The 12,441-nt window shown below is 37.6% G+C and overlaps 1 protein-coding gene across 2 annotated transcripts in view; it reads right to left on the bottom strand.

The window, feature by feature from the left end:
- Window positions 1-12,441, bottom strand: part of VWA8 (von Willebrand factor A domain containing 8) — a 370,895-nt gene that overhangs the window by 127,911 nt on the left and 230,543 nt on the right. For both annotated transcript variants that reach the window (XM_042927004.1, XM_042927013.1), the window contains exon 27: window positions 793-901. In XM_042927004.1, the coding sequence (XP_042782938.1) occupies window positions 793-901 (109 nt within the window). The remainder of the gene's footprint in view (window positions 1-792; window positions 902-12,441) is intronic.

The raw sequence follows: 12,441 nt of genomic DNA, 5'->3' as shown, positions 1-12,441 counted from the left end.
GTCTGTATCTCTGGAGCTGGAAATCTAGAAACAACATTCCTCAAACTCCCTTGCAGTAAGGGTTCTGGATGTGATTTCGGTTCTGCCAATTAAATGCACTTAAATGGCACACAGGTCAAGTGTGACCCATTGCTTGCTTTTGTAAATAAAACTTTACTACAACACAGCCACATTCATCTGTTAGCCTATTACCTATGGTTGCTTTTATGCTATCACAGTAAAGTCGAGTAGCTGCAACAGAATCTGTATGGCCTAAAACATTAACCATCTGGCTCTTTACAGACAAAGTTTGCTGATCCTGCTTCGCCGTGTCACTGCCAGCAGCAGGGATGGTAGTAGAAGCAGACACACTGAACTTGAGACTAAAAGTCCAGTGGTGGCCCCTTGACTTCTGTTTCTTCTGTCCTTTCCAATGATATTACAAGCATCCAATTCCCCACAGTAAATCCCTTTCTGCTTGAATACCTAAAGGAGTTTCTGTTGTAATTAACAACTGATACTCCTTTCCTTTGCCTTTTTACATGAAAACAAGGATCATGGAGTAACTCTTTTAGGAGGACACACAACATACCTGACTCTAATTCACGTTGGCTCTTAGGAATTCTACTAGTCACTGACAATGACCTACACTGAGTTCCTCAGAGGCCAGGCTGGCTTGAGAGTTGGAGTGGAAGTTAAATCTAAAATAACCTCAGAACAAGTTATTTTGGAGATTGTATGGAGTTTTCCCCAGGAAACATATAGAAAAAGTTGTAACATTCAGTATTTGAATGAAGAAATGATGGTGTCAACCTTTACGTCTATGTGATGAGTTACTGCTGGACACAACAGTTTTTGCTTTCCATTTCTTGACTGACCAAACGTCCAGAAGCCCATGAACGTCTGCTCTGGCAGAGGCAACCTGTCAAGGATGATTTGAAAAGTAAACATTTCTTGTTTCCGAGTCATAGGAAAAACCCAACCTATCTATTATACAAGTAAATTTGAAGAATGTTTTACTTACAAGTGAATTATATTTTATTTTATTAAAAGAAAGTCTATGATACAACACTTGGAATATACTTTAAGAAGAAGATTTCATTTTTGCTCTTTGCAATGACATGGATGAAGCTAGAGAGCATAATGCCGATCAAAATTCAGTCAGTCAGAGAAAGACAGATACCATATGATTTCACTCATATGTGGAATTTAAGAAACAAAACAAATCAGCAAAGGGAAAAAGCAGAGAGAGGGGGAGAAATCAAGAAACAGATTCTTAATTATAGAGAACTGATGGTTACCAGAGGGGAGGTGGATGGGGGTATGGGCTAAATAGGTGATGGGGATTAAGGAGTGCACTTGTCACGATGAGCACTGAGTGATGTATGGAATTATTGAATCACTATATTGTACACCTGAAACTAATACAACACTGTATGTTAACTAACTAGAATTAAAATAAAAAGTTAAAAAAAAAGACTTCACATTTCTGAAACTCAGAAGCTAAGGTCCTATTTGGTTTTTATCTTGATGACAAACATAATTAAGGTTTACATATTTTTCCTTGAATGGGTAAAATACTTAGCAATTTAACATCTTAGTTCCTAGCAGAGTATAGGAAGGGTTTAAAGAAAAAAATGAAGCAATCCAACCATATTTTTAGTCTATTCTTTTTTTTTTAAGTTTATTTATTTGAGAAAGAAAGATAGCGTGCAAGCAGGGGAGGGGCAGAGAGAGATGAAGAGAGAGAGAGAATCCCAAGCAGGTTCCACACGATCAGAGCACAGCCTGATGAGGGACTCGGACTCATGAACCATGGGATCATAACCTGAGCTGAATCAAGAGTCAGACATTTAACCAACTGAGCCACCCAGGCACTTCTATTCTTTTAAATTTGGCATCAAATAATAAACAGTAAAAAAACTACCAATCACATATTTGTAAGTTGTACAAGGCAAGTCTCAGAGAGTATTTTAGCTCTTTAAACTTTTTTTTCTACTTTGAAGTATAATATACATACAGAAACGTTCATATAAATGTGTCACTTAGCCCTGAACACACCTGTGTATCCAGGTCATTACCTCCACCAAGGGAGTTATTGTCCTGACTTTAATGGAATTATTCTGTGTTTAGATTCCTTTTTATTTAAAGTGATTTTTAAATAAAGTGATTTGTCAAAATATGGCAATGCTAAACTATAAAACCACAGACAAATTTTTGAGAAGAAAGCCTTTGCATTTTAATCATACTATATTTTCTTCAAATCTTTAAAAAAAGAACCATTAATTTGTCATTTAATTTATTATAAATTTCTTATTCTGTGGTAAGGAATAAAGCAAAAAATGATTCACAGTTAAGAAGTTGTTTAAAAATAATGCATGTATGGCTATAAGTTAAAATGCATGCTCAGAATGAGTTTGATAATCATTAAAAGGGTATAGATTTATATTTAGAAATTATTTTATTTTCAGTAAAATACACAATATTTCCATATGCATACTAAGACCATGTAAGGTTCAGATACTGTTTACATAAAATAACAGAACCAAACATTCTGGTGGAATATGTTTTGTCTCTTTGAAATGCTAATGTTTAACATATACACAAAATAAATTAAAAAGAAATTTACAGTGAAATTCTTCTAATTCATATGACATAAATCTCTCAAAAGGACATATGTGCTTATTTATCTATCACCTCAAATAACATTTTAAGTGTCTGGACAATTATCCTGATTGGTCACCCACTTCCCTGTCTTAACTGGAAATGAGGTGGGAGGGGCACTGAGTTATGGGATTTACGGTTATTGTGTTCTCTATTTTATTAAAAATTTTTTTTATGTTTATTTTTTGAGAGAGAGAGAGAGAGTAAGCTGGGGAGGGGCAGAAGAAAAGAGAGAGAGAGAAATCCCAGGCAGGCCCCATGTGGGGCTTGAACTCACAAACCGTGAGATCATGACCTGAGCCAAAACCGAGAGTCAAATGCTTAACCGACTGATCCACCCTGTGGCTCTCGTGTTCTCTCTTTTAAATGTAATAAAAACACATTTCTGTGTCAAAGGGGCAGATCCTGAAAACATCTTGCAGACTAGAAACTCTCTCTTCTTGTTTAGGGAACAAACAGTATTCTTCACTCGCTTTCGGCAGTTCACTAAAGGAGAGTTAGATTTTCAAATAGAGAAGGAGAAAACAGAGGAACGACACACCTAATTTCCCTCTGGCCTAGAAGACTTAGTGTAACAAAATGCAGGAGACCCGGGTTCTAGTTCTAGTTCTTTTATTAATCAGCTCTACAAATCCGGGAAGGGAACAGTCAGCTAACTGCTCTGAGTGTTAATTTCTTCCTCTGTGGAATGACGGGTGTCATCTGCAAGGTCCTCACAGCCTGAGGAATCTTGGATGATCACTGGAGTGAGTAGAGGCAAGCCTCAGTGTTAGATTCAATAGTCTTGCATCACCTTGGTGCTCTGAAGTTAAAAGTAATCAGAGTGAAAATACCTATACCTACAAATAGAATCAGTGCCCTCATAGACAGGTATGTGCTTTTTTAAAGCTTATAAAAAGAGACTCTAAATACATCCCCAAATTAGCTCTTTGAAGACAACAGAAAAAGTTACACATCTTGAAATCTAATTAGAAGTGGACAATTGCTTTACAAAATGATCCTTGGTTGACAGGTTGCTATCTACCCTAAACAATGGATCTAAAATATCCCTTAATAATCTCACAAAAAATACAGACGCTTAAAAAAACACTTCATCCCTTTGAGAAAATGTAACTTTATTCAGCTTCCAGTTTTTATGGACAGTTTCTGGGATACTCATGAAATCTGGTTTGAACTTACAAACTCAATCTACATTAATACAGAAATTACAGGCTGCCTGTTTCCATCTAAATATAGCACTAACTGGTTGGCAGGGTATGGGAAGGACCTTCAGGTACCCCATATAGAAACGATTCTGGAACCACACAACAAAATTGCAAATGCAATAGTAGCTATAAAAGAAAGACACATGTGGGGTGTTCTGGAGTTGTACAACAAACTGACTCCATCCATCCTGCTCCTTGGTAATACGAAGTGTTGTTCTAAGTCTTTTCCTGTGGGCCCCAGACTGGCCAGCTGAGGTAAACCAAAGCCCCTCATTTATTTTTCATGACTAAGTACTCTCAGTAAGCTGTGCAAAAATCTATTACTAACTCTTTCCCCTTCAATAAGTTAATAGCCAGGAGACAGGGGAAGCATTGTATTTGGGTGAATGAGCAAGCTTTGGAATTAGAAACATAATCAACATTAATTTGGACCTAACTCTAAACAAAAGGCCCTATATTTCATTACTGAAATCTGTCATCTAACTCTAACCACACTGATGTGACAGAAATGACAATGATACTTTCCATGATTTTAAGATCCTGACACTTGTATTATTTAACTCCATTAAAGTCTTAGCTGGACTGATGTCTGGATTTGATTTGAAGGGGGAGGAGGATGAATTTAAGGCCTATAAATAGCATTACTTTTTATCTTCAATGTCATTCATGAATTTATGTTTTTTAAAACAATGAAGTATTTCAATTCATATGTTGTGATGTTTCTTAATCCCTTGTGGAAGTATTAATAAAGGCCTGGAAGTAAAAGTTTTAACTAAAAGAAAGGTGGACACCAAAATTATGACTCAGATCAAATTATAGCACTTGAGCAAGTTACAAAAAGAAAAAAATTTTCTTTCTAAGCATGCATACAATTCATAACATGATGCATATGGACACCAAAGCCGAGTAATACAGTTTGAATGACACACGAGCGATTTGTCTAAGATTGTTTCCATAAAGAGGTGAGCTGGGGTTTTGAAGAGTATGTTCTGGCAAATTTCTGCCTTCTCTGAACATTTGCCAATACTATTTCTGGAGTCGGAAAGAAACACACGAAAAAGATTTGGATCTTTCTAGGGGCATTATGCAATTAAAAGTTGTTGACGTACCTATTGTCAACAATTCCTAAAATATCTCCTTACCACAACAACTACTAATTTTCACGGGAATAGTGGAACCTCTCAGGGTAGTTCCGCCAACTCCCCAAACTTCATCAATTACTACCATCTTGGAAAAGAAAAGAACAGCTCCGATTTTAGCAGTCCTCATTCACTCCTAATGTTTTAAATCTAACCTCTGGTAAAAATTAGGTTCGACTGTCCAACTGAGTTTGCTAGAGCCTTTCACAGAATAACCCTGACAAGCATTTCCACGTTTGGCTCCTATGCCTTCTTCTTACTCTCCAGCCAACTTAGGCCTTAGCCACCTTGAACTGCTACTTGCTCTTCTTGAACATGCTACCCATTTTCATGCTTCCATGAGGCCATTACCTCTGCCCAGAACTCCTCGCTGTTACTGCCTCTTTGATGAAATCCTTCTCATTCTTAAGGCCCAATTCAAACATTACTTCCCCTTGCATCTCTTGCCCAGATTTCTTTCTGGGCAGAACGAATCTCTTGCTCTTCTGTGTTTCCATGGAAATTTGCACATTTGGAACTGTTAGAAACTCTTAGGGTACAGTTTTATAGAAATTTGCAATTTTCAGGTTTAAGGCCTGATAGAAAATAAAGTTTTAGGGGGCAAGGTCAGAAGTGAGTCTCTTGCAAATATTTATATTTATTAAAATAAACAGTTTCAGCATACTTAAAAAGAGAAAATAGAAAAAAAACCCTCAAAACGCTTTAAGTTGGTGATAATGGGTATTACTATTCCCAGTTACCCTCCCTTGTTTGCTAGAAGCTTCTGAATCTCCCTTCCCTATAATCTCACATGTTACTGGTAAATTAACTTTGTTTCATTGTAAGTGATGTGCACACAACAAATATGTGTATGCTTTTCCTTTCTTTGGGTGGCTCTGCATTAGACATGATGGTTTCCACTTTATAACTTAGACGTATACGCCTCAGCCACCCAGGTCCCACTGACGCCACTGAAATGACTCATTTGGATGCATGAGATGGAAAAAGATTTGGGGAACCCTACTATTCTTGGCTGACAATTCTCAAATATGCTCCCCAAGATCCAGAATGACACTGTGCTGTCTTAGAGCTGGTGCCTAGCGTCACTCTGTGCTAAAGCAGATATTGTCAGCTTGCTCCACACATCTCTGGCTTTCCTTCTCCTCACAGAAGTTGCCTGAGTACGGTTCTGGGGCCTGGCTTTCCTTTCTCTCCTCTTTCACGAAATTTTACTGCAAAAACCTCGCTTTTTTCTGCCATCTGCTTTACCAACCACATCTGAGTATTTTCTAACCTTAAGTTCTTTCCTTTTCTAATTATCCACATCAAGAATGATGACTGGGGTTGAATCTTTCCCAATTGGAAACTTAACCCCCTCCTACCCTCCCCCCACACCATACACAAGAAACCTCTGTTATTTCTGACAAAAAGACCGCAAGACTGTTAATTCATTGAGGGTAAGGCTTACATCTTACTTGAATCCTTGACTCTCTGGCACTCGGAACCCATCGGTTCTGCCACTGAAATCTCTCTTGCTCGTGGGCCTCCTTTCCTTCCCACTGCCACCAGCAGGGCCTCCCTGACTGTCACTTAAGATTACTGCAGCTGCTTCCCGACAGGTCTTCCTGCTGCCAGCTTCACCGCCTTTCAAACCAAGAGACTGCCTTTCAAACCAAGAGACTATGAATTTGACCATGCTACTGTCAGGCTTAAAATTCTTCTGGGATTCCCTCTGACTCTTCTCTCCCTTTTTAGCCTCATCATGGGGCATGCCCTCACTTAACCCTTTGTTTTAGTCACCTAACTACTTGCAGTTTCCAAAATGCACCACAGCCTCTTAAAAGTGTCTCTGCTTGCAATGTTTTCTTCTCCTTTAATCCCTTAAGCATTCAGCCCTGTTATCCTCCCTGACTCTCCCCCCAAGGGCAGAAGGCAGCAAGCCTACCTCTTTGATTCTCTCTAGTGTGGCTCTAACACAAGTCACTCTTTACTTGGGTGCTTCTCCAATTCAACTGTGACCTCCTTGAAGGTGGAGGTAAAGCCTTCCTTCATTCACCTTTCTAATTCTGACTCCCTACCTAGTGTTTACCACATAAATGCTCAATAGTGTTTGCTAAGTGAATGCTTGGCTGCATTAGAACGGTCAACATCTTCACTTACCTACTTATCTCTCATCTCATTGGCAAGATGCAAACCACCATAGCATTCATTCTTCCCCCATTGCATCCTGACTACATTACCCTCAACAGATGATGCAATCTACTTTGGCAGGTATATTGGGAAGAGTTGGTTATAGATAGGGACTGGGGATGTCTATGCAGCCAAGTGACAGATACCACTTACAGATGCTTAAGGGAATCCAAGGATAGTTCTGTGAGACTGTTTAAGGTAAGTATGATAGAAGATTCATAGCTCTTGACAATTTCTATATACAGATTGGTTATACTTAAAATTTTTCTGTACCTTCATAAAGGAATTAAAAACAAATGAAATGGCTGTGAAGCTACTTTAATAATATACCAAGAGAATATAGGGCAAAGGGCTATGAAACTATAAAATCTAATACCATCTTTTGCTTATGATAGTTCTGGAATGTCATTATGTAAATCTTATTATTTTTGAAAACTAAGCTCTTTTATGAAATGGAAGTCCATCATCATGCAGAGTGGAATTGCACACCTTAGAACTCCATGATGAGTACTATGTACTCTTTTGTAAAAACCAAGACATGAAAAGAAAATGATAGCATATTATAGCTTGGAAAATGGAACGTGAGCCACAAAACTTTAAGAGAGTCTTAATGCGATAAACAGTAAACTAATAATCATTCCTAGTTTCAAAGACAAACCTAATGAAGTTACTCCAAAGAGAGGCCCCGGCTGGAACGTTCTCTTCGATGCCTCTGGTACCCCATGGTTGGTCGTGGTCAGAGCAGAAGCCACTGCTATTGATGTCCCAATTACACCGAACAAGTTTTTAAAGCAGGAAACCAATTCTAGGCAAATACTCTTTCAAGGACATTCACTATAGATGAAGCTGTTCTGTCTGCAAATGCACACAACTGTTTTTATTTCTGCTGCTTTAAAAGTGTTTTCCTCACTTGATACGTTTATGTTGATGTCTACCAATGTATAAATTTACTTATACTGTGTGGAAATGCAATAGAAATGCCTGGTTGGGCGCCTGGGTGGCTCAGTTGGTTAAGCGTCTGACTCTTGATTTCGACTTAGGTCATGATCTCACAGTTTGTGAGTTTGAGCCCCATGTCGAGCTCTGCGCTGTGGTGGAGCCTTCTTGGGATTCCCTCTCTCACTTCCCTTTCCTGGCTCGTGCGCTTGCTCTCTCTCTCTCTCTCCCTCTCAAAATAAATAAACTGAAAAAAAAAAAGCCTAGTTAACTGGATTTCTCCTTTGCCATTGGTAAGGGAGCCAATGTTCTGCCCTTAGAGTAGGCATTGCAGTGTGGTGGTAAGCTTTGCTGTGCCAGAGGCAAAGGTCCCCAAATATAGCAATTTCAGAAAAGACCTTTACTTTATCGTTCTTATTTTATTTAAATAAGAAAAAAAAATGCAAAATTCCAGTGCTCAGATAGTGGGTGGACATTTAAAAAATAAAATATAGAAAATAAAAACATGTTAGAATATTAAAAGGGTACAGAAAGTAGAGCCTCTTTTCTCTACTCCAGGGCCTCTCTCAAAGGCAACTACTATCAATAGCTACAATGGTATCTTTAAATTGTTTAAACTGTGAACCTATTTAAGAAGTTTAATAAAAATATTGGCTAATATGGAACTAAACTTTATTAATTCAAAGTTACTTTATTTTGCCTGAAAAATAAAATTAAAAAAATTTAAGCATTTGAAAGCAGAGAGAGAATACAGATGTCAATAGGACATCAGAAGAGTAATTCAAGACTCCAATAGGGCTTCTTCATCAGCTCTGAGTTTTTTTTTAAATAATTTTTTAAAGTTTATTTATTTATTCTGAGACAGACAGGGAGAACATGAGCAGGGGAGGAGCAGAGTGAGACAGAGACAGAGAGACAGAGACAGAGAGAGAGAGAGAGAGAGAGAGAGAGAGAATCCCAAGCAGGCTCTGCAGGGTCAGCATAGAGCCCGACGTGGGGCTCAAACTCACAAAACTGTGCGATGGTAACCTGAGACTGAGCCCAAATCAAGAGTGGGATGCTTAACTGACTGAGCCACCCAGGTGCCCCAGCTATGGGACAATCTTTACGTGTAGTCACACATAACACTTTTAGAGGGGCAGTCTGTCTGGCAACAGCATTTTTATATATCTGAACAGGATAATGATGTTTAAACACATATATAAAGAGAGTTGTTGATATCAATTCTCTATGAGAATATCTTACATGCTTTATGAATGTGTTCATTAAGCCTAGAATAAATGAATAAGTAGGCCTAAAATCTCAAGAAACAATAAGAATGGAGAAAGAGTGGGATTGGGGGAGGAGTGTCATACATTCTCAAATCTAATTTATTATAGATATATAGTTGACCCTTGAACAATATGGGTTTGAAATGTATGGGTCCAACTTACATGCAGTTTTTTTTCAAAGAATACAGTAAGTACAGTGCTGTAAATGTATTTTTTCTTCCTTATGATTTTCTTAAGAACATTTTTTCTCTAGCTTACTTTAAGAACACAGTAATAATACATATAGCATACAAAATATGTGTTAATCAACTGTTTATGTTACTGATAAGTCTTCTGGTCAACAGTAGGCTGTTAATAGTCAAGTTTTAGAGGGAGTAAAAGTTATATGTGGATTTTTGACTGCATGCTTGGTGTTGGTGCCACGAATCCCCATATTGTTCAATGTCTCTTTTATTAAGGAAAAACAAACAAACAAACAAACAACTCAGGGGCTTCTAGGTGGCTCGGTCGGTTGAGTGTCTGACTTCAGCTCATGATCTCATTCATGGCTTATGAGTTTGAGCTCTGCATCAGGCTCTCGGCTGTCAGCACAGAGCCTACTTCAGATCTTCTGGCCCTCTCTGCACCTCCCCCACTCATGCTCTCTCTCTCAAAAATAAATAAACATTAAAAAAAAAGAAAAAAACTGAAAAGAATATTTTCTGTGTGTGTGCAATAACACATAGAATCATAGGAAAAGATCTAGAAGGATTTAACAATGGTTATTTCTGGATGGTGAAATTGTAAGTGTTCTGCCTTTTTGCTAATTTACTTTAAAAATGAATGGGACATTATTTTTCATTTTGTAAATGCATCATAAAGAAATCCTACATATAAAACCTTTTTAATCTCCTCAAGTTTTTTATTCCACTTGGCTAATACAAATAAATGATTGGTAGATTATAATTTGCCAGTGACAAATAGGCAGTAAATGCTTTGGAAAAAAAGATGCTAGCTTAAGAAAAAATTAAGCAGCATTAAAAAAGAAATGAACAGGGCGCCTGGGTGGCTCAGTCAGTTGAGCGTCTGACTTCAGCTCATGTCATGATCTCACGGTTTGTGGGTTCGAGCCCCATGTCGGGCTCTGTGCTGACAGCTCAGAGCCTGGAGCCTGCTTCGGATTCTGTGTCTCCCTCTCTCTCTGACCCTTCCCAACTCACGTTCTATTTCTCTCTCAAAAATAAATAAACATTAAAAAAAATTTTTTAAAGGAAATCAACAGAGTTGAGGACAAAGAATTTAGAGTAAGGAGGATGATCATTTCAATATTTTGTAGATGTGTGTCTCCTAGGGAAGACAGGGAGAGAAAAACACGTAACAATAACTTCAGAGGGTAGAGATAATTTCTCTAATGTTTTATTTATTTAAAAATGACCACAACCTTTGAGAAGATTTCACAAATTAGTTTTGTGTTCCAAATCAGGAAAGGATAATGGCTAGTATGTTTTTTATATATGGCAGCCAAATAAAGTTTTCAAATTTATTTTTATTTTTCTAAATGAATTACCTAGTGTTTTATTTCATGATCCTTCACTATGTCAAAAAACAAAACAAAACAACAAAGAACAAAGAGAAAACTTAACTGGGAAATGAAGAGGTCTCTAAAATGATCTCTGTATGCCAAAAGTCTATGTTAATCCACTTTTTGACTCATTTTTCTTTGTGAAATATCATTGGGGGCCAGCCCCCTCCCCCCTACCTGAATCTTTCATAACTCTGTGAAGAATTTGTGCATTATACATGTAGGACATCATAGTCAATAATGATTCCAAGGTGCTTACCTCAAATCTTAAGGCCCTTTTAAACCAATTTCAGTAATTTTCAGTATCCAAAGAGTAACTGATTTAAAATTACCTATAATTTGCATATCAATGTGCTTATTTTAGTCTTTATATTACAGCTCTAATCTTGGTTAGCTTTTTTTTTTTTTAACGTTATTTATCTTTGAGAGAGAGAGACAGAGAGACACAGAGACAGAGCACGAGCACGGGAGGGGCAGAGAGAGAGGGAGACAGAATCCGAAGCAGGCTCCAGACTCTAAGCTGTCAGCACAGAGCCCGACGTGGGGCTCGAACCCACAAACTGTGAAATAATGACCTGAGCTGATGGCAGACACTTAACCCACTGAGCCACCCAGGTGCCCCAACCCCAACCCCAACCCCACTGCCAATTAGCTTTCTAATCTTAGGCAAGTGACATAACCTTTCTGTGTCTTAAATTCCTCATCTACAAAATGTAATACTAATATTATACGTATACATAAAACATTACCTATTATGGGTTTGTTATGAAGATTATCTAAATTCATGTAAAATGAGTGTTTGGGAATGTGCTGGGCATGTAGTTTTCTATAAGTTGCTTGTATTACCATCATCATTATTGTTATTAATTAAGATGTTCACAGGTAGAGTATACTCTCCTGTGAATTTATGAAATGACAATTCTCTCATCTTAAGAAATGTCAAATTGAAAGTGGCATACATATTTAAGATAAAATATTATACAAGTCACTTAAAATTATGTTACAAAAAATAAGATTTTTTTTCTTCCTTTAAAACAAATGTTTTCCTGCATGTTAGAGCTCATAAATTGCTCTGAAACACACTTTTAAATTAAGAAGAACTAATGCACTAGCTGTATGTTTACTCTCAGATAAAAGAAACTTCAGAAATAAAAGCTCATTTTAGGGAAAAACAAAAAAACTTTACTTTGAAATTTATTACCTATCTCTACTACAGTAGATAATCGATACGCCTTTGGTTGGATGTTTGGACCTAATTATGTGTGTTTGCACTCATTTCCGCCCCCCCCCCCACGACATTTGAAACTCAATAGCTCAGATTATTTTTAAAGAGCTCAGATTTTAACCCAAATCTTCCTATCTCTGCCTAAATTTCTCCCAGTGTGCCTCCTTATTCGGCTGTGTTTGCCATCTCTTTGGCCTATCCTATCTCGTATATTAGAAACTGAAAAGGGAACAGTAAAAAAGAATCTCAGGAAGTACCAGTGGGAAGAGGCCAATGTCGTGTGGGAGTCTAG

Source organism: Panthera leo, chromosome A1, assembly GCF_018350215.1.
Source record: "Panthera leo isolate Ple1 chromosome A1, P.leo_Ple1_pat1.1, whole genome shotgun sequence".
Classification (NCBI taxonomy): domain Eukaryota; kingdom Metazoa; phylum Chordata; class Mammalia; order Carnivora; family Felidae; genus Panthera; species Panthera leo.
The sequence above is the reverse complement of the archived record's forward strand: the minus strand, read 5'-3'. Positions and strand labels throughout refer to the sequence as shown.